The sequence below is a fragment of the Hyla sarda genome, chromosome 2, assembly GCF_029499605.1.
Source record: "Hyla sarda isolate aHylSar1 chromosome 2, aHylSar1.hap1, whole genome shotgun sequence".
Taxonomy (NCBI): Eukaryota; Metazoa; Chordata; class Amphibia; order Anura; family Hylidae; genus Hyla; species Hyla sarda.
The window spans coordinates 46361465-46388112 of record NC_079190.1 but is presented as its reverse complement, the minus strand read 5'-3'; the positions used below and the strand labels follow the sequence as shown (position 1 = coordinate 46388112).

Sequence of the window (26648 nt, the reverse complement as noted above, 5' to 3'; positions counted from 1 at the left end):
CTCCTCCCCTGGGCCCTGCCTTGCAGCAAAATGCGATTCTGCTGCCGTGCGCAGAATTTTGAATTATTACACAGGGGAATCACAGAGAGAGGTGCAGTGCCGCCCGCAGTCCTGAGGGGAGCCGCTTCTGTGACATAGGATCCTGCCGAACACTTCCTTGAGACGTAAGTCAGCATGGCTCAGCTATTATTAACATGCCATTCAGGAGCATGGAAAAGCTAGGTGACGATTTCTTATCTATCTTTTTCCATGCTCCTGAATGGTAAATCTGTTTATAATAGCTGATCTATTATGATTTATAATAGATCAGCTATTATAAACAGATATACCATTCAGGGGCTTGAAAAAGCTAGGTGACAAATTGTCGCCTAACTTTTTCCTGCTTCTGAATAGCATATCTGCTTATAAACATCTGTTTATAATAGCTGATTTATTATAAGAGATATGATATAATATAATAGATTAGCTGTTATAAACATGTCTATAAGCAGATATGCCATTAGGGAGCATGGAAAAGCTAGACAACATTTTCTCACCTAGCTTTTCCAAACCCCTGAATGGCATATCTGCTTATAAAAAATCAGCTGTTATAAACATATATGCCTATAAGCTGAATTGCCATTCAGAAGCTTGAAAAAGCTAAGTGAGAAATTGTCACTAGGGATGAGCGAATCGAATCTGATGAATCCGAATGCGTTAAGAATTTCAGAAAAAATTTGCTTCGCAACAAATCCAAATATCGCCGCAATTTGATGAAACTAAACTAACTCAGTAAACTCCATTTAGTGCGGTCCAGGCTCCAGGGCATATAAAATGGCAGATCCAGATATGAGGACATGGGACAAGGAACTGTGGGAAGGCTGGAACAAGGGTAGGCGGGATGACCCTGACTCACATGAAGCATGCAGCCAGCCATCAGCAGCCAGCCACCCCTGTGATGTCACAGCCCTATATAATCGGCAGCCGTCTTGCGGCCAGCCATGACTGGAGGGACGCTAGAACCGCCCCCTTCCCTTCTTAACCTTGTCTGGCCATCACCCATTTCCACCTTAACGTCCATGTAACAGTTTACATTAACCAACATTTCTCTTAGAGATGAGCGAACTTACAGTAAATTCGATTTGTCACGAACTTCTCAGCTCGGCGGTTGCTGACTTTTCCTGCATAAATTAGTTCAGCTTTCAGGTGCTCCGGTGGGCTGGAAAAGGTGGATACATTCCTAGGAAAGAGTCTCCTAGGACTGTATCCACCTTTTCCAGCCCACGGGAGCACCGAAAAGCTGAACAAATTTATGCAGGAAAAGTCAGCAACCGCCGAGCTGAGAAGTTCGTGACAAATTAATTTACTGTAAGTTCGCTCATTTCTAATTTCTCTCCAACATTTCATTCCTGAACTTAGGCACTCGCTTTTTACCCCTGGCCGCGAACACCTAACCCAGGGGCACCCACAAGTGTTAGTGCCTGCTCCCAACAACTCCTGAGGCCCAAAAACACCACCAGAAGGTCCGTTCAGCTGTGTCCCCAACAGCTGTCAACCCATTCCAGTAAACCAACGCTGCAATTGTCCCCAATTGGTCCCCACAAGGACCCCTTTCACCTGCCCCCGTCTAACAGTACCAACCCCCCCAATACTAGGGTGGGTGGGCAGGACCTTTCTTCCTCAATACTTCACCGAAGTGAGCTCTCTCGCCTCCGGTTCAAGCTGACACTGCTAGGCTCCTCCCCTCTGAACTTCTGCTGACCCCTTGTCCCTTCAGACTGCACGTACACCTTCCCCCCCCCTTAACCCCTTAAAGACCAAGGACGTACCGGTACGTCCTTGGTCCTGCTCTCCTGATATAACGCGGGGTTACACAGTAACCCCGCGTCATATCACGGCGGGCCCGGCGTCATAGTGAAGCCGGGACCCGCCTCTAATAGCGCGCAGCGCCGATCGCGGCGCCGCGCGCTATTAACCCTTTAGCCGCGCGCTCAGAGCTGAGCCGCACGGCTAAAAGCGAAAGTTGCCGGCTAGCTCAGTGGGCTGTTCGGGATAGCCGCGGCGAAATCGCAGCATCCCGAACAGCTTACAGGACAGCGGGAGGGCCCCTACCTGCCTCCTCGCTGTCTGATCGCCGAATGACTGCTCAGTGCCTGAGATCCAGGCATGAGCAGTCATGCGGCAGAATCGTCGATCACTGGTTTCCTATGAGAAACCAGTGATCAATGATGAATATCAGTGTGTGCAAAAAAAAAAAGTGAAAAAAAAAGTGAATAAAGATCATTTAACCCCTCCCTTATTAAAAGTTTGAATCACCCCCCTTTTCCAATAAAAAAAAAAAACACAGTGTAAATAAAAATAAAAATAAACATATATGGTATCACCGTGTGCGGAAATGTCCGAATTATAAAAATATATCATTAATTAAACCGCTCGGTCAATGGCGTACGCGCAAAAAAAATTCCAAAGTCCAAAAAAGTGCATTTTTGGTCACTTTTTATATCATTTAAAAATGAATAAAAAGCGATCAATAAGTCCTATCAATGCAAATATGGTACCGTTAAAAACTTCAGATCACGGCGCAAAAAATGAGCCCTCATACCGCCCCATACACGGAAAATTAAAAAAGTTATAGGGGTCAGAAGATGACAATTTTAAACGTATTAATTTTCCTGCATGTAGTTATGATTTTTTCCAGAAGTCTGACAAAATCAAACCTATATAAGTAGGGTATCATTTTAATCATATGGACCTACAGAATAAAGATAAGGTGTCATTTTTACCGAAAAATGTACTACGTAGAAACGGAAGCCCCTAAAAGTTACAAAACTGCGTGTTTTTTTTTCAATTTTGTCGCACAATGATTTTTTTTTCCGTTTCACCGTTGATTTTTGGGCAAAATGACTGACGTCATTACAAAGTAGAATTAGTGGCGCAAAAAATAAGCCATCATATGGATTTTTAGGTGCAAAATTGAAAGAGTTATGATTTTTTAAAGGCAAGGAGCAAAAAACGAAAATGCAAAAACGGAAAAAACCCCGATCCTTAAGGGGTTAAAGGGTCATACACCCTAAATTAACTCTCTAATTAACCTTCCCCAAAATGAGTGAAGGGGACTTTAACACCTCCGCTACCGGGTGCCCCTTCCGCTCCGTTTTGCTCCCATTCCAGCGATGTATTTCATAGAGAGCATTTTATTGCAGACAGAGATAGAGCAGTGTGTGTGTTGCATAGAAAAACAGCTTCACAGCATTGATTCACCACAAGCCCAAATCACTGCAGAAAAGCACTGACAGGGAAGGGAGGAAGAGAGAAAGTTCACTCTTAGGTGTACTACACAGCGACTCTGTACTGCTGCAGTGTGATGTACAGCAACTCTAAAGCTTATAGGGGCCAGTGAGGCTGAGCACTAAAATCCATTGTCACCTGCTATTAGTGCATAATAATACTGTTCTGTGCTGTACTACACATCGACTCTGTGCTGCAGCACTAGTGTGTACTACAACTCTAAAGCTAACGGGCCAGTTAGGGCGAGCACAAAAAGCCATAGGGGGACATGTATCATTATTTGTGTATGGTAGAAGCATTTTACCCCTTTTCCCGAATTCTAAATTATGTGCAGAAGCGCTAAATTTATCAATCAAGTGCAATGAGCTTCATAAATTGCGGGTAAATATAGTCATCTCCTCAATCCACTCTTTGGAAAATAGAATCGATGATTTAGAGCATCTTGCTACGTTAAGTCCAAGATAGTTTATATTTGCGCAAAAAAAACGGCTCTTGCGGCAAAATTTTTGGTGTAAAGGAAAAGTACGCAGTTAATAAATCCATGTGTACTATAGATTTCACTCCAAGGTACCCCGATTCAGCCACATTTGGAGGACATGCTCTACCAAAACGTGCGCAAAAAAATGCGCAAAAAAAGGGCTTGCGCAAAATTTTGCGCAAAAAAATACACACAAAACAGGGGTAAAATCTTTGATACATGTCCCCCATAGTCACCTGATTTCAGTGCCTAATACAGGTTGCGGAGCGTGTTGTCCTCTCATAAGTGTAACCTGCGTGTACATAGGTGGTGTACGTTTGTTTTAGTTTTTTTTCCCTGTTAAACTAATTTGGGCCTAGTTGCTGTGAAAGGCCAGCCAAAGCTACACACTTGTTTCTGTAGTCTAATACAGTTTTAAGCGTAGTGGAACACATAGTCCTCCTCTCATAATTGTAAAGTGTACGTACACCTACATGGTGTCCTTTATATTTTTCCTGTTAAAATAATTTGGGCCTAGTTACTGTGAAAGGCTTGCCAAAGCAACACATTAGTTTTTTGAAGCCTTATACAGTTGGTAGTGGAGCGTATAGTCCTCCTCTCATAAGTGTAAGTACACCTACGTTAAAGCCATAAGGACCTAGTTGCTGTGACAGCCAAAGCTACACACTTGTTTTTGTAGTCTAATACAGTTTTAAGCGGAGTGGAGCATATTGTCCTCCTCTCATAAGTGTAACATATACGCACTCAGCTGGTGTATAAGTATGTCAGGCAGAGAAGTGCCAGGACGTGCACATAGGAGTGGCAGAGGCATAAATTCATCAGGTGTAGGCAGAGGTCACAGCAGAGTAGTGACGTGTGGCAGCAGGAGTCGCAGCGAGAGGTTTGAGCTCCCGGTGTCAGCTAGCAGTCGTGTCTCGACCATCAACCCAGCAGCTGTGATTGATTGGTTCACTCGGTGATCCACTTCATCCCAAGTGACATCCGACACCCCCAGTCAACAGTCGGTGGGTTACTCAGACTCAACCCTCAGTTGGCATGGCCTTCATGCTGCTGCCACCTCCAGGCTCTGTCATTGTGCCGCCATATGGTCTCCTCACGCTGCTGCTGCCACCTCCAGGCTCTGTCATTGTGCCGCCATATGGTCTCCTCACGCTGCTGCTGCCACCTCCAGGCTCTGTCATTGTGCCACCATTTAGTCTCCTCGTACTGATGCTGCCACCTCCAGGCTCTCTTATTGTGCCGCCATATTGTCTCCTCATACTGATGCTGCCACCTCCAGGCTCTCTCATTGTGCCGCCATTTGGTCTCCTCATGCTGATGCTGCCACCTCCAGGCTCTGTCATTATGCCGTCATATGGTCTCCTCATGCTGATGTGCCACCTCCAGGCTCTCTCATTGTGTTTCCATGGATGCTGCCAAACATAATTAAGATGCTGCTCCCCTGTTACAGTAATTCCTCCGCATCAGACCACAAGTAAGTATTGAGGATATGCATTAGCTAAAACTTAACTTTTCTTAGGATAAAATATATAGACCCCAAATTTTTTTTTTAATCTAACAAAAGGAAAGGTGTGCAAACAACACCATGTACCACCTACACCACCAAGTATTGATGCAATGCAAAGACCTCTAAAAGGTGGGAGGGAACAACGTATGGTCCATTGTAACAGGTGGGGGTAAACACTTCCCCTGTAAGGCCCTACTCTCACACTATTAATTTCCTTCTTTGTAAGTGTTACTCGCCCTAAAAATGGTGGCCCCAAACAGGAACCTCTCCCTATTTCCACCTAAAAACATTGCCATTTCCCAGGGTTTTTAGGGTGGAAATAGGGAGAGGTTCCTGTGTGCGCCGACGTGTGGAGCTGTAACTACAGACAGGGACAATACATGTCCTTTTCGGCCCACTGGGTGAATGTGGTTCCTGCACAGCCATAACAGCAACTTGGACAGGTCACGCCGCTTCCGCCTCCACGCTCTCAGGTCATTGGTCCTGTGACAGTGTGCGACTCCACCTTCTCATCCCCCACCAGGCCCTCAGCCTCTACTGCACGGACAAGTCTCAGTACCCCTTCAGCATACCATGTGTGCAGGGCACGGCGGTGTCACGCTGTTCTTCACATGGTTTGCCTTGGCGAACGGAGTCACACAGGGGAGGAACTGCTAAAAGAGATTCATCAAGAAATTGAATCATAGCTTACTCCACGAATAAAGGAAATGGGAACCATGGTGACCAACAACGGGAAGAACATCTTGTCTGTGCTGCATCAAGGAAGCCTAAACCTTGCGCCTTGCATGGCACACATGTTCAATCTGGTTGACCAGCAGTTCCTAATGTGTTCCCCCCCATCTGCAAGACATCCTAAAAATGGGAAGGAAACTTTGCATGCACTTCAGCCACTTGTACACCGCAAAGCACTCCCTCATTGAGCTGCACCGTCAGAACGGCATCCCCCAACATAGTCTGATTTGCAATGTTTCCACACGTTGGAATTCCACCCTCCATTTGTTGGACCGACTATATGAACAGAGAAAAGCCATGACCGATTTCTTGATGATCCAAGCGGATAGGTGGACTCCCCTTTGTAACTTCAATGTCAACCAGTGGCAGCTCATACGTGACACCTGCCGTTTGCTCAGGCCCTTTGAGGAAGCCACATTATTAGTCAGTTGCCAGGATTACGCAATGAAAGACATCATTCCACTGCTTCATTTACTACAACATGCGTTGAAAACGATGGCTGGTCAGGGCACTGGAGACGTGGCGCCTACATCTCACGGCCACATGAGCCCTATGGGGGCTGAACTGGAAGATGAGGGGGAGGGGGACAGTGGAGCACAGGCAAGGTTTAGCTAAATTTGTTTTATATTGTCATCTGACAGGAGAGGAGGAGAAGTCTGTGGAGCTACAGGGTGATGAGGAAGACGAGACAGAGGACCCAGACACACCGTGGCCATGTTGTCTCCTCATGCTGCTGCCACATTAAATGAAACTTTTTAGGTTCCTCTATTTGAAATCTTCAATTTAAAAAAAAAATATATATCTTTAATCTTTTCAATTGTGAGGCCCTATGGTCCCGTCAGGCTATTGCCACCTCCAGGCTGGGTCATTCAGCCACTATATGGTCTCCTCTTGCTGCCACCAATTCCAGGCTGTGTCATTCTGCCACATTATGGTCTCTGCATGCTGCTGCAACCTCCAGGCTGTGTCATTGTGCCACCATATTGTCTTCTCATGCTGTTGGCACATTAAATTAAATAAAAAAAATTGTTATCTATTTAAAATCTTTAGTTAAAATTTACAAAAAATATCTTTAATCTTTTCAATTGTGAGGCCCTATGGTCTTGTCGGGCTCCTGCCACCTCTAGGCTATGTCATTGTGCTGCCATGTGACTCCTTGTTATATTGAGTTTTGTTGTCATACAGTATTAGTTCAAAGTAAACGCTTCTGGCACCGGGACATTAAACTTGTGAATCTAATCAAAATCTTCAATTTAAATTTTTAAAAATCTCTTCAATCTTTTCAATTGTGAGGCCCTATGGTCGTCGTCATATAATGGTCGTCGTCATATATTACCTGTGGAATTACCACAAGAATCCAATGAAACAGGTTGGAGTGATAACAATGAACCATAACTGATTACAGTTTCACAGTCATGGGGCGCTGAGAGGCAGGGTCTGGAACAGATGGTAGCTCCCTTCGCGGAGGACCGCCAGCTCGATTTTAAGATACAAGTACGGGCTTTTTCCCTGCAGCAACTTCTAGCAGCATGCGCCCACTTATCCAATGGCGCAGAAGCTGAATGTGCTCCTGTTAAAGTTGCTGGTACTGCAGTCCCTCTCTTTTCAAGTGGACACTCAGATAATGGGGGTGTCTAAGAGGCAGGGGTTGGGACAAGTGGTAGCTCACCTCACGGCAGACCGCCTGCTCGATGCTCACCAGAATGGGTCCTCAGAAAAGGATAAAAAAAAAATCTAATAAATTAAAATAAAATTGTATAAAAATGTAATTAAATAAATGTGCTCATCTCTTATTGTCACCTAACTTTTCCATGCTCCTGAATGGCATATCTGTTTATATTATATAAACTTATAGATCAGATATTATAACTTATAGATCAGCTATTATAAACAGATATTCCTATAAGCAGATACATAAAAATGAGAATATTGGTTCTCTGAGGTCATGAATAGCAGGGCGCACATACTGTAATTTTAACCTCTTAAGGACCGAACATTTGATGTATAAGGGGTGGGGGGACCCAGGTATATTCTTTGCACAGGGGTCCTCTGCTGTCTGTGTCCGCCCCTGTGTAGGTATAAACCTCTGAACCTCTGGATCATTCAGATGTTCATTGACAAACTTAAGACGGGCCTGTACATGTGCTTTCTTGAGCAGGGGGACCTTGAGGACACTGCATGATTTCAGTCTTTCATGGCCTATTGTGTTACCAAGTGTTTTCTTGATGACTATTGTCCCAGCTGCCTTGAAATCATTGACAAGATTCTCTTCAAGAGAGTGCTCCTAAACTCAGCTCATTACCTGTATAAAAACGACCTGGGAGACAGAAATCCTACTTATTGATAGGGAATCATATACTTTTTCCACTAAGTAAAGTACAAATCAATTCATAATTTATTTGACGTGTTTTTTCAGCTCCGGTGACCCACTCCAGTCCGTATCCAGTCCACTTCTCTTCTGCTCAGAAATTGTGACACCTGGAGTGACGTCAGGGCCTGGACAGTCACACTGCCCCTCAGCAAATCACTGGCCGAGGCGGGACATTGCTGCAGCCAGTGATTGGCTGAGGGGCAGTTTGACACTCTGGGCCCTCCCGTGACTCCAGGGTCACGCATGATGATTTCTGAGCGGAAGAGGAGCATAGCCAGGGACTGGAGGGGAACACCAGAGCCACCACTGGAGCGCAGGAGGTGAGTAGAAGTTTGGAGTTTTTAATTGCCTAAGTCCTGAAAAAACTCCTTTGATTTATTTCTTCAAATATCAATGTCAAACTGTTTGTCTTCTTTACATGTGCTTTTATATTATTTTAGATAAAAAGAAAAATCAATTCCTTGCCAAATTTGTAAAAAAGAAAGAAACACTGGAAAGGTAATTCAAATTATTTATTGCTCCCTCCCTCCCTTTGTGTCCAAAGCCCTGTGGATAAAATCCATTACTGCCTCTTTTTCTGTGCAGACTACCTCCCCCCCCTTCTTACTCATATAGTATTAGCCTAAGCATTGCATAAGTGACTAGAAGCTACATATAATGTATATTTCTACCATTAGAACAATAAGAATTCTTAATCTTTTTTTTAAATATTCTAGTCCAAAAAAGGACAATGACATTCAGTGGCTCATGTAAAACATCTATTCACAATTGCATTAGAGCTGTACAGGCCTCTGTTGGCGACTATTTTTTGTAGCCAAAACTAGGAGTTAAATAACTCAGAGAAGAACTATAATAACTATTGGTTATGGCTACAAATACTGACCAAAATACTACACGTCACTACACAGACTTTGTAGACATTGATTGTGGCCTTTGATAATCTTATTGTATGAAGCGTAAGCGCATTTCATTTTTTTTCTATAGTAATTTGGATGATGTGGAATTTGAAGACAATGAAGAAGATGACAATACTTCAGATACCTCAGAAGTGGCAAAATACTGTTGTTTCCAAAAAGTAAGATATTTATCTGTATTAATTGCGAGACTGAGTATCATCATTGTGAAAATGTAATTAACCCGTACAGGACCTAGGGCGTATGGATACGCCTTCTGTACCTGGGTCTTAAGGACCCAGGGCGTACCTGTATGCCCGTGGGAATTTCGGTCCCCGCCGCGCGCCGGGCGGGGACCGGGCCGGGGTGACTGCTGATATCAATCAGCAGGCACCCCGTGCAAATGCCCAGGGGGGTCATCAGACCCCCCCCATGTCGGCAATCGGCGCAAATCGCAAGTGAATTCACACTTGCAATTTACGCCGATTCCGGATCATTCGGGTCTATGGTGACCCGGTGACCCGGAATAGAAGGGAGATCGCGGGTGTCTAAGACACCCACGATCCCCCTGTAGCCATAGGAGTGAGGTGGCAGAGGTGCCACCTCTCCTATCCCTGCTATTGGTGGTCTAAACGCGACCACCAATAGCAGATTAGGGGCGGGGGTTTACTTTCATTTTCCCCGTTCTGCCCACCCACAATAGGCGGGGCAGGACGGGGAAACGACGGGTACCGAACGCCGAAGATCCACTTACCCGTCGGTGGAAGCTGCGGGACCGGATCGGCAGCGGTGATCGGCGCGGGTGGCGATGTCGTGCGGCAGAAGAGGACGGCTCCCTGGATCCGACGGAAGCCGGTAAGTTGCCTAGCAACATCTAGAGGGCTACAGTCTGAGACTGTAGCCCTCCAGATGTTGCAAAACTACAACTCCCAGCATGCCCAGACAGCTGCTGGGCATGGTGGGAGATGCAGTTTTGCAACAGCTGGAGGTCTACAGTTTAGAGACCATTGCACAGTGATCTCTATACTGTAGCACTCTAGATCTTGCAAAACTACAACTCCCAGCATGCCCACATAGCTGTTTGCTGTCTGTGCATGCTGGAATTTGTAGTTTTGCAACATCTGGAGGTCCACAGTTTGGAGATCACAGTGCAGTGGTCTCTATCTGTAGCCCTCCAGATGTTGCAAAACTGCAAATCCCAGCATGCCGAAACAGCTGTCTCGGCATCCTGGGAGTTGTAGTTGCGCTCCCTCCAGCTGTTGCATAACTAGATCTCCCAGCATGCCCTTCGGCGATCAGTACATGCTGGGAGTTGTAGTTTTGCAACAGCTATAGGCACACTGGTTGGAAAATACTGAGTTAGGTAACAGAACCTAACTGAAGGTTTTCCAACCAGTGTGCCTCCAGCTGTTGCAAAACTACAACTCCCAGCATACACTGTCTGTCAGTACATGCTGGGAGTTGTAGTTTTGAAACAGCTGGAGGTTTGCCCCCCCCTTGTGAACGTACAGGGTACATGCACACGGGCGGGTTTACAGTAAGTTTCCTGCTTCAAGTATGAGCTGCGGCAAACTTTTCGCCGCAGCGCAAATTTCTAGCGGGAAGCTCACTGTAACCTGCCAGTGTGACTGTACCCTAAAAACACTACACTACACTAACACATAATAAAGGGTAAAACACTACACATACACCCCCTTACACTGTCCCCCCAATAAAAATGAAAAATGTATTGTACGGCAGTGTTTCCAAAACGGAGCCTCCAGCTGTTGCAAAACAACAACTCCCAGCATTTCCGGACAGCCACTGACTGTCCAGGCATGCTGGGAGTTTAGCAACAGCTGGAGACACCCTGTTTGGGAATCACTGGCGTAGAATACCCCTATGTGAAAAGGAAAAGTTGGGGGCTACACCAGCCTGTCAGTGTAAAAAAAATTTAAATTTTACACTAACATGCTGGTGTTGTCCTTTACTTTTTATTTTCACAAGTGTTAAAAGGAAAAAAAGCCCCCCAAAATTTGTAACGCAATTTCTCCTGAGTACAGAAATACCCCATATGTTGGCGTAAAATGCTCTGCGGGCGCATAACAAGGCTCAGGAGTGAGAGCGCACTATGCACATTTGAGGCCTAAATTGGTGATTTGCACAGGGGTGGCTGATTTTACAGCGGTTCTGACATAAACGCAAAAAAATGAATACCCACATGTGATCCCATTTTGGAAACTACACCCCTCACGGAAAGTAACAAGGGGTATAGTGAGCCTTTTTTACACCCCACAGGTGTTTAACGAATTTGGATGGAAAAATGAAAAAAAAAAAATTTTCACAAAAATGCTGGTGCTACCCAAAATTGTTCATTTTCACAAAGAAACATAGGAAAAAAGCCCCTCAAAATTTGTAAGCCCATTTCTTCTGAGTGAGAACATACCCCATATGTGGATGTAAAGTGCTCGGCGGGCGAACTACAATGCTCAGAAGAGAAGGAGCACCATTGGGATTTTGAAGATAAAATTTGTCCGGATTTGAAGGCTACGTGTGTTTACAAAGCCCCCATAGAGCCAGAACAATGGAACCCCCCACATATGACCCAATTTTGGAAACTACACCCCTCACGTAATGTAATAAGGGGTACAGTGAGCATTTACGCCCCACAGGTGTCTGACAGATTTTTGGAACAGTGGTCCTTGAAAATGAAAAATTTAATTTTTCATTTGCACAGCCCACTGTTCCAAAGATCTGTCAACTGCCAGTGGGGTGTAAATACTCATTGCACCCCTTATTAAATTCTGTGGGTGGTGTAGTTTCCAAAATGGGGTCACGTGGGGGGTCCACTGTTCTGGCACCACGGGGGGCTTTGTAAATGCACATGGCCCCCCGACTTCTATTCCAACCAAATTCTGTCTTCAAAAGCTCAATGGCGCTCCTTCTCTTCTGAGCATTGTAGTGCACCAGCAGATCACTTGATGTCCACACATTGGGTATTTCCATACTCAGAAGAAATGGTGTTACAAATTTTGGGGGTCATTTTCTCCTATTACCCCTTCATTTACACATCCGACTTTAGCAAAAAGTCGTCAAACACCTGTGAGGTTTTAAGGCTCACTGTACCCCTTGATGTGTTCCTTGAGGGGTGTAGTTTCTAAAATGGTATGCCATGTGTTTTTTTTTTGCTGTTCTGGCACCATAGGGGCTTCCTAAATGCAACATGCCCCACAAAAACCATTTCAGAAAAACTCACTCTCCAAAATCCCATTGTCGCTCCTTCCCTTCTGAGCCCTCTACTGCGCCCGCCGTACACTTGACATACACATATGAGGTATTTCCTTACTCGAGAGAAATTGGGCTACACATTTTAGGAAGATTTCTCTCCTTTTACCCCTTGTAAAAATTCAAAAACTGGGTCTACAAGAACATGCCAGTGTAAAAAATGAAGATTTAGAATTTTCTCCTTCAATTTGCTGCTATTCCTGTGAAACACCTAAAGGGTTAACACACTTACTGAATGTCATTTTGAATACTTTGAGGGGTGCAGTTTTTATAATGGGGTCATTTTTGGGGTATTTCTAATAAGAAGGCCCTTCAAATCCACTTCAAAACGGAACTGGTCCCTGAAAAATGTTGATTTAGAAAATTTTGTGAAAAAATAGAAAATTGCTGCTGAACTTTGAAGCCCTCTGGTGTCTTCCAAAAGTAAAAACATGTCAATGTTATGATGCAATCATAAAGTAGACATGTTGTATATGTGAATCAATATATCATTTATTTGGAATATAAATTTTCCTTATAAGCAGAGAGCTTCAAAGATAAAAAAATGCAAAATTTTCAATTTTTTCATCAAATTTTGGAATTTTTCACCAAGAAACGATGCAAGTAACGACAAAATTTTACCACTAACGTAAAGTAGAATATGTCACGAAAAAACAGTCTCGGAATCAGAATGAAAGGTAAAAGCATCCCAGACTTATTAATGCTTAAAGTGACAGTGGTCAGATGTGCAAAAAATTGCCGGGTCCTACAGTGAAAATTGGCTGGGTCCTTAAAGGGTTAAACCATGACAAAGGTCCAATAAAGGGGGAGATTGTGTATATCTCTTTCTTGTCAATCTAAATGTGATGTTTGGCCTGAGAAAGTTCCAGTAAAGAGCACTGCCATTTTGCTTTACCAGACTATTAGATGACATTGCCACAAAATAAAAATCACAGATAATAATCTTTCAGTTGCCTTTTTTTAAAACGTTGTGTAAACTTAAATGGGTTATCCAGGAATCGAAAAACAGGCCCATTTTCTTTCAAAGCATGCTATTCATCTGTCTCCACTTTGGGTGTGGTATTACAACTTGGCTCTATTCAATGCAATGGATTTGAGCTGTAAAACCACACCCAGCCTGGAGACAGACAGGGAGCGGTCTTTGAAAGAAATTATCTCTGTTTTTTTTATTCCTGGATAACCCCTTTAAATGGGTACTCCACTGTAAAACATTTTTTTTAAATCAACTGGTGCCAGAAAGTTAAACAGATTAGTGAATGACTTCTATTTAAAAATCTTAATCCTTCCAGTACTTATTAGCTGCTGTATGCTCCACAGGAAGTTCTTTTCCCTTTTAATTTCCCTTTCTGTCTGAACACAGTGCTCTCTGCTGACACCTCTGTCCATTTTAGGAACTGTCCAGAGTAGAAGCAAATACCCATAGCAAACCTATCCTGCTCTGGACAGTTCCTGTCATGGACAGAGGTGTCAGCAGAGAGCACTTGTGGTCAGACAGAAAGGAAGTTCAAAAAGAAAAGAACTTCCTCTGTAATATACAGCAGCTGATAAGTACTGGAAGGATTAATATTTTTAAATAGAAGTCATTTACAAATCTTTTTAACTTTCTGGCACCAGTTGATTTAAAAAAAAAATGTTTTTCAGCGGCGTACCTCTTTAATCTTCTTACTTCTTAAGTTGCGTTCCACTTCTGTTTGAGACTCCATTGGGTGCTTCCATTACAGGTTCCATCACGAATACTAGACAAGTAGTGCAGCATGCTGTGCTATTTTGCCTGGTAAAAGGCTGGGCACAACCCAACAACCCCATTAAAGTTAATGGGTCGTTCAGGTGTCTGAGTACAATGGATCTACTCGTAATGTTTTATTTATTGTTTAGCTCCAGTGATCAAAATATCTGAATAAACAGCATGGGTGGGAATTCTTATCAGCAAAACTCAAGCAGTTGTACTCTATCCTACTTGTTTTTAGGCAGAAACTACTATTGTCCATAAATTGGTGAAATACAATGCATTATTCATCCTGAATAGAAAATACAATCCTTTATCCCTGGTTTCTAGGGTTTTTCTGTTTTTCAGGCTATTTCACAAGTGACCTATTAGTGCCAAGGAAATTGCAAATGCTCTTGGATGTAGATCATTAGAATAAATCCCTGTGGAAAACCAATTTATTCCAGTCCAACACTGATATAACAAATATATCTATAATTATTTGCTGACTTGTCCTAATGTTCACATCCTTATTTTTCAGGATGAAGAATATGCAATTGTTGAACTGCTTTGCTTTACAGGACAATGCCCTCTTCCATTTAGGGTATCTACTGTTTATGGGCTTTCCAACACATCTCAGGTAAGTGGTATGACATTTGGAAAGACCTGTGTATGTGGAACAGATTTTCTAACCACTGACAAATGGTTTAATCCCCTTAACCCCTTAACCCCTTAAGGACGCAGGACGTAAATGTACGTCCTGGTGCGGTGGTACTTAAAGCACCAGGACGTACATTTTCGTCCTGTACAGAACCACGGGCATCGGATCGATGCCCGTGTCATGCGCGGCTGATCCCGGCTGCTGATCGCAGCCAGGGACCCGCCGGCAATGGCCGATGCCCGTGATCTCGCGGGCGTCCGCCATTAACCCCTCAGATGCCGGGATCAATACAGATCCCGGCATCTGTGGCAGTACGCGATTTCAATGAATGATCAGATCGCCCGCAGCGCTGCTGCGGGGATCCGATCATTCAGAACACCGCACGGAGGTCCCCTCACCTGGCTCTTCTGCTCTGGTCTGAGATCGAGCAGACCAGAGCAGAAGATGACCGATAACACTGATCTGTTCTATGTCCTCTGGGAGTCTCCAGACAGGTTCACCGGAAGGCGGCTCTGGTACACTTGTCTGGTGGGTCGGACTCCTATTACAAGCGGTATGGCCACTCGTACTAGTGTCTGCCACTGGGTCACTATCATGGGTGTGTGTGGCCTCGCCTGGCGATGTCTCTGCCGACGTGCAGGGGGCCCATCATCAGTGCTACATGATGAGGAGAACCAGGAAGAACACGTAAAAGTATAATCTTCCTCGTTGCCACTAACAGATTCGGAGTCGGAGGCAAGTAAAGCATATGCCTCCTCCACCGAATATGCGGGCCATCACCTTTTTTTTTTTCTACAATGGCGGGGGAAGGGTGTGTGTGCGGGGGTGGGTTGGGAACAGTGTATGTATGTGTCTGGTGGAAACTTTATATAACGGTGTGTGATAAACTATCACACACAGTTAAGGAAAAAAAAAAAAAAGTGGCCAAATGCAGCACCCTGAAGCCCTAATAGGGCCCGGGTCACACTGCAAAATGTGTGGTGGACCCTTGAGGACCTATTAGGGGTCAGGGTTTTTTTTTAAAGTTTTTTTTCACTTTTACACTCCTTCCTGTGCCTCAACAGAAAACTAACCCTGCACTAAGAGTGGCAGCAGGCCACTTCTTCAGCCCGGCACGTGGCGGGGACCGGAATTTCCATGGGCATACAGGTACGCCCTGGGTCCTTAAGTCCCAAGACGTCAGGGCTTACCTGTTCGCCCTGGGTCCTTAAGGGGTTAAAGGGGTACTCCGCTGTAAAAAAAAAAAAAAAAAAATTTTTTTAATGATGCCATAAAGGTAAACAGATTTGTAAATTACTTCTATTTAAAAATCTTAATCCTTCCAGTACTTATCAGCTGATGTGTGCTCCAGAGGAAGTTATTTTCTTTTTGAATTTCTTTTCTGTCTGACCACAGTGCTCTCTGCTGACACCTCTGTCCATGTCAGGAACTGTCCAGAGCAGGATAGGTTTGCTATGGGGATTTAGTCCTACTCTGGACAGTTCCTTAAATGGACAGAGGTGTCAGCAGAGAGCACTGTGATCAGACAGAAAATAAATTCAAAAAGAAAAGAACTGATAGCATACAGAAGCTGATAAGTACTGGAAGGATTAAGATTTTTTTAAATAGAAGTAATTTACAAATCTTTTTAACTTTCTGGCACCAGTTGATTTAAAAAAAAAAATGTTTTCCAGTGGAGTACCCCTTTAAAACATAACATCCTAGAGGTGTCTGCAGTCACTGCTAGATGGCACTTTCAAGCCTATAAAAAATAATGTTTTTAACCTATTTACATACATTTAAAAATGGTCCTAAGGTAGACATTGATTGTATTTGCTGTACTCATTTTTTATAAAAAATAAATAAAAATTAAATTCTGTGTGGCTGAAATGTGAATGTAACTAAATCAGCATGGAAGATTTTCTGGTTTTTGAGGTAAAGGGGTATTCCGCTTACAGACTTTCCCTATCCCGCCACTGGGTTTGGGCGGGATAGGGGGTTTGGGCGGCCAGAGACGTGACATTACACCGGCTGCCATTCCCCCTCCCATAGACATGAATGGAGGGGGCATGGATAGGAGGATAAGATGTCTGTGGGTGGAGTACCCCTTTAACTACAGCTGGAAGCAATTAGATTAATGCATACACAGCATTGTGCCATCAAGCTGCTTTTAGTTGCACTTAATTTAAAAACTGTGCCGACTTATATGTTCTCATGGTTTTGACCCACATTATACTGTAAAAATACTGTAAAACAAAAAAAAATTCTATTTTTCACTCATATGCATGAATGTGTTTTTACATATGTTGGGGAATTTTGGCAAAAAAATCACAGCCTAAAATAATGCCAAAAAGCTGTTACGGTAACAATTTTACCAAAACACTAGAATTGTAAGAAAAAATAGAAATCCATGCCTACATTTTGAAACATTAGCTGAAAGTGATAGAGTGGGGAAAAAAGGACATTTTGGCTCATTAATAAGTAGATTGGAATGCATTTCCCCATAATTTATTCACCAAAATTTAAATGGAACTTCAATAGAACATGAGGCCCTATGTGTGATGTCAATAATTCAATTGTCAGGCATCCTTTTGGATTTTTTAGGAAACACATATCAATAAAAATAATGTGTGTCTTCATCTTACAAGTGTCTTGTCAGAAGTTCAGATTGATTAGGGGGTTGGGTCCTAAGAGAATCGGTTTGTATAATCTATGTATCAAAACTCAAAAATGCTTCTTTTATTTTAATAATTTTTCATTATTTTTCTCTTTGCAGAAAGAATTTACATTTAACCTGGTGGAGACTGCTGAGAAGGCTTGTGAGAAATATGACCATCGAATTAATGAGGTTAAAAACAAGGGATTCACACAAGTCAATAAGATCCCTTTACAGGCTGAGAACTTAGCTTCCAAAGCCCTTCAGAAGGTGATAGTTCTAAGTATTCTCCTTTGTGAATTATACTTCTGACTGAGCCATTTGCACAGATTTTTGGCTTGATCTATATGACACATTTTATGCTTGATTGCGAAGAAGCTTTGTTTTTGGATTTTTATATATTTTTTTAAAGTAATGTATTTAATCATGCTACCTATTTTAGAATCCATTAGATCCCCCAATCACCTCCCACCCTCCAGCTGGAAACCCAGAATGTTACTAAAATGTTTTACAACCCCCCCCCCCCCCCCAACCCCTGCCAAGGAACAGGCTTGTTGTCTCTGTAAATGGACAGATGTACAGATGGACTGTTGCAGAACAGTATTGCCTCTGTCACTTATATACTAGAGCACTGTACCAAATGGAAAAAAATATATTTTATATATATATATATATATATATATATATATATATGTATATGTGTGTGTGGTGAGGGTGTGATAAGGGCAGATGGAATTACCCTAGAGGCAGATGGCATTAACCCCTTGTGTTCGTGACTCCAGGGCGTGGTTTATCCTCTACACCACCCGAAGGTATACCGCTGGATCCTGGGATAGGCACGGAGGCAAATAATGACTCCGACGGCAAGTTACGGAACAACAGCAGCTTTACTGAGTCAGACAGGTGTAACAGTCTATATAGCTTGGCTAGGCCCACAGAGATGACCAGTGACTTCAGAGACCATAGGGCTTGCTGGGACTTATAGAGGACTTGAACAATTTGATGCAGGGCCACACTGACTTGAGACAGATTGACTTGGACTGACTTGACTGAGACTTACTATGACAGACTTCACCCCGTTTTTAGCTTACCAGTCTTTGACTTGTAGACTTGTGGATCCGTGGCTGCATGGTAGACTTTAGGCCTCTTTAGGACACCAGACACTCTCTCCAGACTTGACCTTGCTGCAACTCAGCTAAACAGGAAAAGAGACTGAGCTAGCTCCTTTCAGGGCTTATATGGGGGAGACTCTGGAGGGGTCACATGGTCACTGGTACCTTCCCTGGTTACAATCACATGACAAGAGTACTTAAAGGTATAGAACAAATTATGTACATTACACCATATAACATAGGCACTCAGGGGAACACACAAGCACAGGGGGGGGGGGCATTCTTTTTTTTTTCCATTTAATCTTTGTTCACATCATGCTTGGGCTATATGTCAGGCATAACCATTGGTAGCTTCCCTTTATATATATCTATGCCCTATATGTACACTGCTATAGGCCACAATTTATATAATAAAATGTCTGCCTAGCAATTACATGTTATACTGGTGCATACCACCACTAGAGGGACTGAAAGAATAACAATCGGTGAATAGGGACCTATGGGTACATTTTGAGCATGTAAACAAAGCTTTATAAAGGGATCAGGAGCTGTATTTCTCGGAAGTCTTATGCAAGTTTTGCAACTTTCAGCTAATACTTCTCCTGATTGCTTTAGCCTCGTGGCAAATCTTGGACTACAAAATTGCTGGGAATTTCAATCAGATATTCTGTTTCCAGGACCATCATGAGATGTACAAATGATGAAAAAAAAGCTAAATCCTTTTGGTATTTTTTCTTCTGTTGTTTCCTTCTTTTGTATAACATGTCAAGATGCGGGATCGCTCTCCCTTTTTATCCCTTATTAAGATAACCCCTGCAGCTAGATGTTTTATATTCCGCAGCTTGTATCTTAAAATGTTCTTTATCATGATTTTTTTTTTTTAAGATGCATGATTTGACCAAAGTTGAGGTCTATTTCCCAGAGTGTTTCTTTATTGTTTAATCCCTATTCACGCAGGTCAATTCTCTCTACTTCTATGTAAAGCTTCACCCAGAGTTTTGGAAGGCTTTGGTTCTGATAGTAAGGCCAGGTTCACATAGAATTTCCGAGCGGAATTCCGTTGTGAAATTCCGCTTGGAAATTCTAGTGCAGCAGAGTCCCATTGATGGCAACGGGAATGGCAATGGGATTCTGCTGCAGAGTGCACACTGCATGGTTTTCAAGGAAGACTTTCTGTCTGGAAAATCTCCTCGAAAAATTCTGCTGGAACATTGAACAAGTTTTTTTTTTGAGCAATAAGATCTGGCTGATCTCCGCTCTGCAGACATCGGCAATGTCTGCACAGTCCTAGTGCAGAATGAATCAGTCGGCTCTGGCCATACTCGGAATCTCCGTAGTGTGAAGCCAGCTTAAGGGTCAACTTGGTTTACAGGAATACATGATGTATATGTTCCACTCATATAATAAGATCTGTAAGGTATAATAAGGTATTTTTTTTTTTTTATAGCTAAAAGATCTGTAAGTAAGATTCCTCCTACATAAACAGCTTATAATTGGGGAACACTTCTTAACTTTTTATGCAAAGTTTCCACTTGGTTTTTTTTCTGGCAGTTTTTGGAATACTGTCACTGCAGTTTTTGAGCCAAAGCCAGAAATGTATTAAAAAAGGAATAGGACATATAGGAAGGACTTACACTTCTCCTCCCTTATGGATCCACTTATGACTTTGGCTCAAAAACTGCAGTGGCAGATATCCAAAAACTGCCAGAAAAAAAAAAAACAAGTGGAAACTCAGCCTTAGAGTGTTTATCAACATTTATTAAAAAGATACTTATGGCTTAAGGTGTTTTTTTTCTCTTATGTACAGTCATGGCCGTAAATGTTGGCACCCCTGAAATATTTCTAGAAAATGAAGTATTTCTCAAAGAAAAGGATTGCAGTAACACATGTTTTGCTATACACATGTTTATTTCCTTTGTGTGTATTGGAACTAAACCAAAAAAGGGAGGAAAAAAAGCAAATTGGACATAATGTCACATCAAGTTAAAAAAATGGGCTGGACAAAATTATTGGCACCCTTAACTTAATTTTTGGTTGCACACCCTTTGGGGAAAAAACTGAAATCAGTCGCTTCCTATAACCATTAATAAGCTTCTTACACCTCTCAGCCGGAGTGTTGGACCACTCTTCCTTTGCAAACTGCTCCAGGTCTCCCTTATTGGAAGGCGCCTTTTCCCAACAGCAATTTTAAGATCTCTCCACAGGTGTTCAATGGTATTTAGATCTGGACTCATTGCTGGCCACTTCAGAACTCTCCAGCGCTTTGTTGCCATCCATTTCTGGGTGATTTTTGACGTACGTTTGGGGTCATTGTCCTACTGGAAGACCCAAGATCTCGGAAACCAACCCTGCTTTCTGACACTGGGCTGTACAGTGCAACCCAAAATCCATTGGTAATCCTCAGATTTCATGATGCCTTGTACACATTCAAGGCCCCCAGTGCCAGAGGCAGCAAAATAACTCCAAAACATAATTGAACCTCCACCATATTTCACTGTAGGTACTGTGTTCTTTTCTTTGTAGGCCTCATTCCGTTTTCGGTAAACAGTAGAATGATGTGCTTTACCAAAAAGCTCTAGCTTGGTCTCATCTGTCCACAAGAAGTTTTTCCAGAAGAATTTTGGCTTACCCAAGTTCATTTTGGAAAAATGTAGTCTTGCTTTTTTTTATGTCCCTGTGTCACCAGTGGGGTCCTCCTGGGTCTCCTGCCATAGCATTTCATTTCATTTAAATGTCAGCGGATAGTTTGTGCTGACACTGATGATCCCTGAGCCTGCAGGACAACTTGAATATCTTTGGAACTTGTTTGGGGCTGCTTATCCACCATCCGGACTATCCTGCGTTGACACCTTTCATCAATGGAGATTAGCTACACTGCCATGGGTTGCAAACTTCTTGATAATATTGCGCACTGTGGACAAAGGCAAATCTAGATCTCTGGAGATGGACTTGTAACCTTGAAATTCTTGATATTTTTCCACAATTTTGATTCTCAAGTTCTCTTCTCCTCTTTCTGTTGTCCATGCTTAGTGTGGCACACACAGACACACAATGCAAAGACTAAGTGAATTTCTCTCCTTTTTATCTGCTTTCAGGTGTGATTTTTTTTTTATATTGCCCACACCTGTTACTTGCCCGAGATGAGTTTAAAGGAGCATCACATGCTTGAAACAATCTTATTTTTCCACAATTTTGAAAGGGCGCCAATAATTTTGTCCAGACCATTTTTGGAGTTTGGTGACTTTATGTCCAATTTGCTTTTTTTCCTCCCTTTTTTTGTTTAGTTCCAATACACACAAAGGGAATAAACATGTGTATAGCAAAACATGTGTTACTGCAATCCTTTTCTGTGAGAAATACTTCATTTTCTAGAAAAATTTCAGGGGTGCCAACATTTACGGCCATGACTGTATAAGTCTTTTTTGCACGCTAATTTCCCAATTGTAGAAAATGATAGTTTTTAAACATTTGTCTCATCTTCTATTAAAAGGTGTTGCTCGGAGAAGCCGTCAATGTTACAGAATTGACCTCAGAAGTCGCTGGCTTGGTTGAGTCTATTTGGATTGATGCGATCGGACATTTGGACTCTATACTTTCATGTCCTGTGGAAAGCATTAGTCTTAATGATGTAAGGGAGAAACTTTTCTGTCTTTGAATCCCTCCATAATGAAACCATTTAGTTAGTCTTAAAGGTGTACTCTGGTGAAAAACACATTTTTTTCTAATCGACTGGTGCCAGAAAGTTAAACAGATTTGTAAATTACTTCTATATAAACGTCTTAATCCTTCCAGTGCTTATCAGCTGCTGTATGCTCCAGAGGAAGTTGTGTAGTTCTTTCCAGTAGTGTAGTTCTTACCACCTTTGTCCTTGTCAGGAACTTTCAAGAGCCGGAGATGTTTGCTATGGGGATTTGATCCTTCTCTGGACAGTTCCTGACATGGACATTGTGTGTCAGCAGAGAGCACTGTGGTAAGACAGAAAATAACTACACAACTTCCTCTGGAGCATACAGCAGCTGATAAGTACTGGAAGGATTAAGATTTTTAAATAGAAGTAATTTACAAATCTGTATAACTTTCTGGCACCAGTTGATTAGAAAAAAATGTGTTTTCCACCGGAGTACCCCTTTAACTTTTACGCTTTGTAGGGTTTTGATGGAGTAATTCATTGTTATTGAATTATTTCTTTTTGTAAAAAGTTTAGTATAACATTAATTGTAATTTTCTACTTAAGCTTTGTAAAGCTGAAGGAATTCTATGCCAGATCCGAAATGCTTTAACCAATAAAGATAAAGAAGGAGACATTTTTGAGATGATGCAAGAGTTCTATCGATTTATTCCACACAAGGAGAAGATACAGAAGAACATTAATATGAAGTTCTTGACGGCTAAGCAGGATTTATGTCAGGTACATGTCATATTCCTTTTTTGTCTAAGTAAAATGCAACAGAGTTCTGGATTAAATTACACTACAAAGCTAGTGCACCAAGTTTATTATGTGATTTTGACAAATTTTGCACGTCACTAGACATGAGAAATGAGAGTGTGTGTAGGAAAAGTTGCAAGTAAAACAGATTTCTTAATGGGATTAAAGGTAAATAAAGATAAATCTACTGAGAGGTGATTTAAAAGGAACCTGTCAGCTCCGTACCAGGTATGGAACTGCAGATCTCGATAGATAGGTGATATGGGAATTAATTTTATATATACCTTTTAGTTTTGTGGATTGCTTTTTGTAAAATTATAAAATAGCCTTTTTTTATTAGCAGCTAAAGAGTCAAACTTGTGGTGCTTATAGTCTCCTCCCTCTCCCCCCCCCCCCCCCCACCCCCGCTCTGATTGACTGGCTAAAGGCAGAACTCGCAGTACATCAAACAAGCAGGGCAGAGTGGGGGAGGGAGGAGACGCTGGTGCAGCTCAGCACCACTAGTTTGATTTTTTAACTGGTAACAAAAAGGTACTTTTATATTTACTAAAAGTGATCAGCAAAACTAAAGATATGGTTCATTTTACCCCCCTAACACCTTTCTGCTATCAGCTCTGTTCCTGGATTTTCTGCAAGTACTATATATTGGGGTATAAAATATAGGACATGGAGCACTAGATTAATGGGTAGCAACAACATTTAAAGTTATGAAACAAATATTCCAGTACAGGTGTGTGTCAATATACCAGTGTTTTGAAAAGTGCAAATCACATATGTCTCTGTGTTCTCACTAGAGCTTATTTCATAATTTTATTTTCCTACTATTCACTTTTAGGTAGTAAGAGACATGATCAACGTGTGTGAGACTAGCTTATCTAGTTATGTGTCAACCTCTACTGCCAAATACCAGGCGCTCAGATGCAGAATTGAACATATTGACCCAAACTCTGCAGAGTTCCTTCAGGTGAAACAGGGTCTTCTTGATCACAACCACAGGTAAGTTAGAAAGACGTCCAGCGTTTTCTAAATATATATGAGGAAAGATGTATATGGGTACCATAATAGGTATTTGTGAAACTCCAATTGTGCGCCTTCTTTGTATTCAGCAAGTTTTGGTACAGTCTGTCTCATACTTGAGACAAAATCTTACTCTGCCCTCTACACTTTTATACTCAACATGGCTGTATCTAAAAGAAAACACCTAGTTCCTACCTAGTTTTCTACCAGATTTCCCATTGAAAACCTTCCATAAGTGCCCTGCAATGACAAAATAATTGTTATATATATGGCATAGGTCATCAGAAAATGATTTATTAATTAACATTAACCACTTACTATTTACATTATAAAATAATATAAAAAATGTTGCAGTTTCCATTCTCACCGCTGAGCCTAATATTAACCTAAGACTTCTTGTTCTGTATGTGATGATAAGGAGGAGGCCACAAAAAAAGAGTTCTGTACAGCATTACAGTGAAAGGTAACACCAGCAGATAGAAAAAACAAAAGGATTTCAGCCCCCCCCTCCACTGTAGAATGACCTCTACACAGGTCACAGAGCACGCTTTGAAACCTGTCCCACATACAGAATAGTGTCCAGAGATAGTCATTGCGTCTGTGTTCATGGGGCTGGCTGTAAAAGCATATCACTAAATGCTAAAGGCCTTTTAAAAATGGCTGCACCCATAATAATGTACTAAAAATAAAATAAAATAAATTTACATTCGGAAAATAGAAACAGATTAGAAAAAAGAACATATTCCGGTAGGCATATTCCTTCATCATCGCAATATAGGTTAATGGATAAATGTACTTTACCCATTAAAACAGAGTTGGGAACATTTCTATGGTTTGTGACATTTTTTTTTTTTCTTACAGCAATCGAGAGTTTAACATATTAAGAGTGTTCCGAGTTGGAAGACTGAGCGAGGTTACTAACTTTAAGAGTGATTTTGGAAATGTCAACTCCTTGCTCCATGCTTCTTCCCCATGCAACTTTGTGGGGATCCTCTCACGGTGAGTTTTCACATTAGCATTTTTCTTGGTTGTTCCATGTGCCTGAAGGGTCTAACAACAAACCAAACAAATTGCTGTTAGGGGTCCAGTAATTGCGCTTGACCACATCTACTCCTAAGGGAGCACTGGAGGTGATGGCCAGGAGCTGTTCCTCAAACATTACAGATGATTTGCAAATAGAGAGCTAGGTTCAAAGAAAGTCTAGGGGAAAAAAATAATGGGGAAAAAGTGAGAACAAAGCTGTTAGATGTACAATATACAAGAAATACAGACATGGTAAAATGAGCCACAGAAGAATCCTACTATATGTATTATAAATCAATTATTGTTATCATAACCAATGACCCTACAGTCTCTGCTGCCTGAGGAGGACATAACTAAATGGGGTAATGCTATAGGCTCCTGTCATTACCCACTTTCCTATGTGAATGATCGATTATTTATTTAGACTTGGAATGTTTATATTTTACTTTTTATTTTATGTATTTCTATGTATCTGTGTTCTTTACAGTGGCCTAATGTTGCCAAAGATTATTGTTGAAGAATTTGGTGGTGACAGGACAGATGTTGGAAACCTTGGAAGCGGCATCTATTTTAGTGATTCAATAAGGTTTGAGAAAAAAGTCATATTCATATTATTATAATCTTAATTAATGAGAAAATGTAAATTGTTATATTGAAGCAGTTTAGTATTTGTTTGCATCTGTTTGCTAGTTGGATTAAAAAACAGAATGCTCTGGTGCCAAGTACCGGGTATAAAAGTTGGAGGGGTGAGCTGTAGATCGAAATAGCGCAGCAAACAGAGTCTGATGCAGCAGAGCTGAGATGGTTGTTGTAGCAAAGCTGAGTAGCTCAGAAGCAGCCAGGAGTTGTTAGCAAGCTCAGTATGCAGAGGAGTTATGGACAGTCCAGGTCATTCATAGGAGAATCAGCATGGCAGCAAGGGATCAGGCAGAGACATCAGGCACAGCTGAGGTAGCTGAACACAGGAACAGAACTCAGATCAGACACCTTTCCTGGTAGAAACTTTAATATTGCTTAGGCACCAGAGAACGGGCAGAGCATAATTATATAGGTGGTGCAAGGCAGGGATTGGTGGGGAAAGGAAATCAGGAGCGTGCACTGGATCTAAGAAGAAGCATGCAAGGCTCTTTTGGGACACACCAGAAACTGTTGCAGCATGCGACAGTGCAGGAGAGAAAGATGCCCAGAGCCTACAGTGAGGCAGGGGAGCTGTGGTTACAATGTGCCATGCTTGACAAGGGGTGTCGCTTAGCAATAAAGAGGTGAGGCATGGGTGGGAAGATGGAATTGCCTAAATTCAGTCCACATATCTCCCAATGTGTTCAACATGCAGACTGGAAGAATTTTTTTTTTTACTTACCTTTGTTGGTTTCTGTATATATATACTTCTCTTTCCTTTCTTGCTGGTGTTTCCACCTTGCTACTACCTCTCATTCTCATGCTGTTTTCCTGGAACAGAGTCTGTATTCTAGAATCTAAAACTGGCTGAGCTGAGTGCTCATGTGTATGGAGCACTGGGGTGATAGCGGTCTGCTGAGCACTCATTTGGCTGATAGC

The 26648-nt window shown here is 42.2% G+C and overlaps 1 protein-coding gene across 17 annotated transcripts in view; it reads left to right on the top strand.

Moving 5' to 3' along the window:
• The window catches only part of PARP4 (poly(ADP-ribose) polymerase family member 4), a 142419-nt gene that overhangs the window by 15138 nt on the left and 100633 nt on the right, over positions 1-26648 (top strand). For all 17 annotated transcript variants that reach the window (XM_056561691.1, XM_056561690.1, XM_056561696.1 and 14 more), the window contains 9 exons: positions 8796-8853; positions 9340-9430; positions 14759-14857; positions 17634-17783; positions 22116-22253; positions 22860-23033; positions 23887-24047; positions 24930-25067; positions 25579-25677. In XM_056561691.1, the coding sequence (XP_056417666.1) occupies positions 8796-8853; positions 9340-9430; positions 14759-14857; positions 17634-17783; positions 22116-22253; positions 22860-23033; positions 23887-24047; positions 24930-25067; positions 25579-25677 (1108 nt within the window). The remainder of the gene's footprint in view (positions 1-8795; positions 8854-9339; positions 9431-14758; positions 14858-17633; positions 17784-22115; positions 22254-22859; positions 23034-23886; positions 24048-24929; positions 25068-25578; positions 25678-26648) is intronic.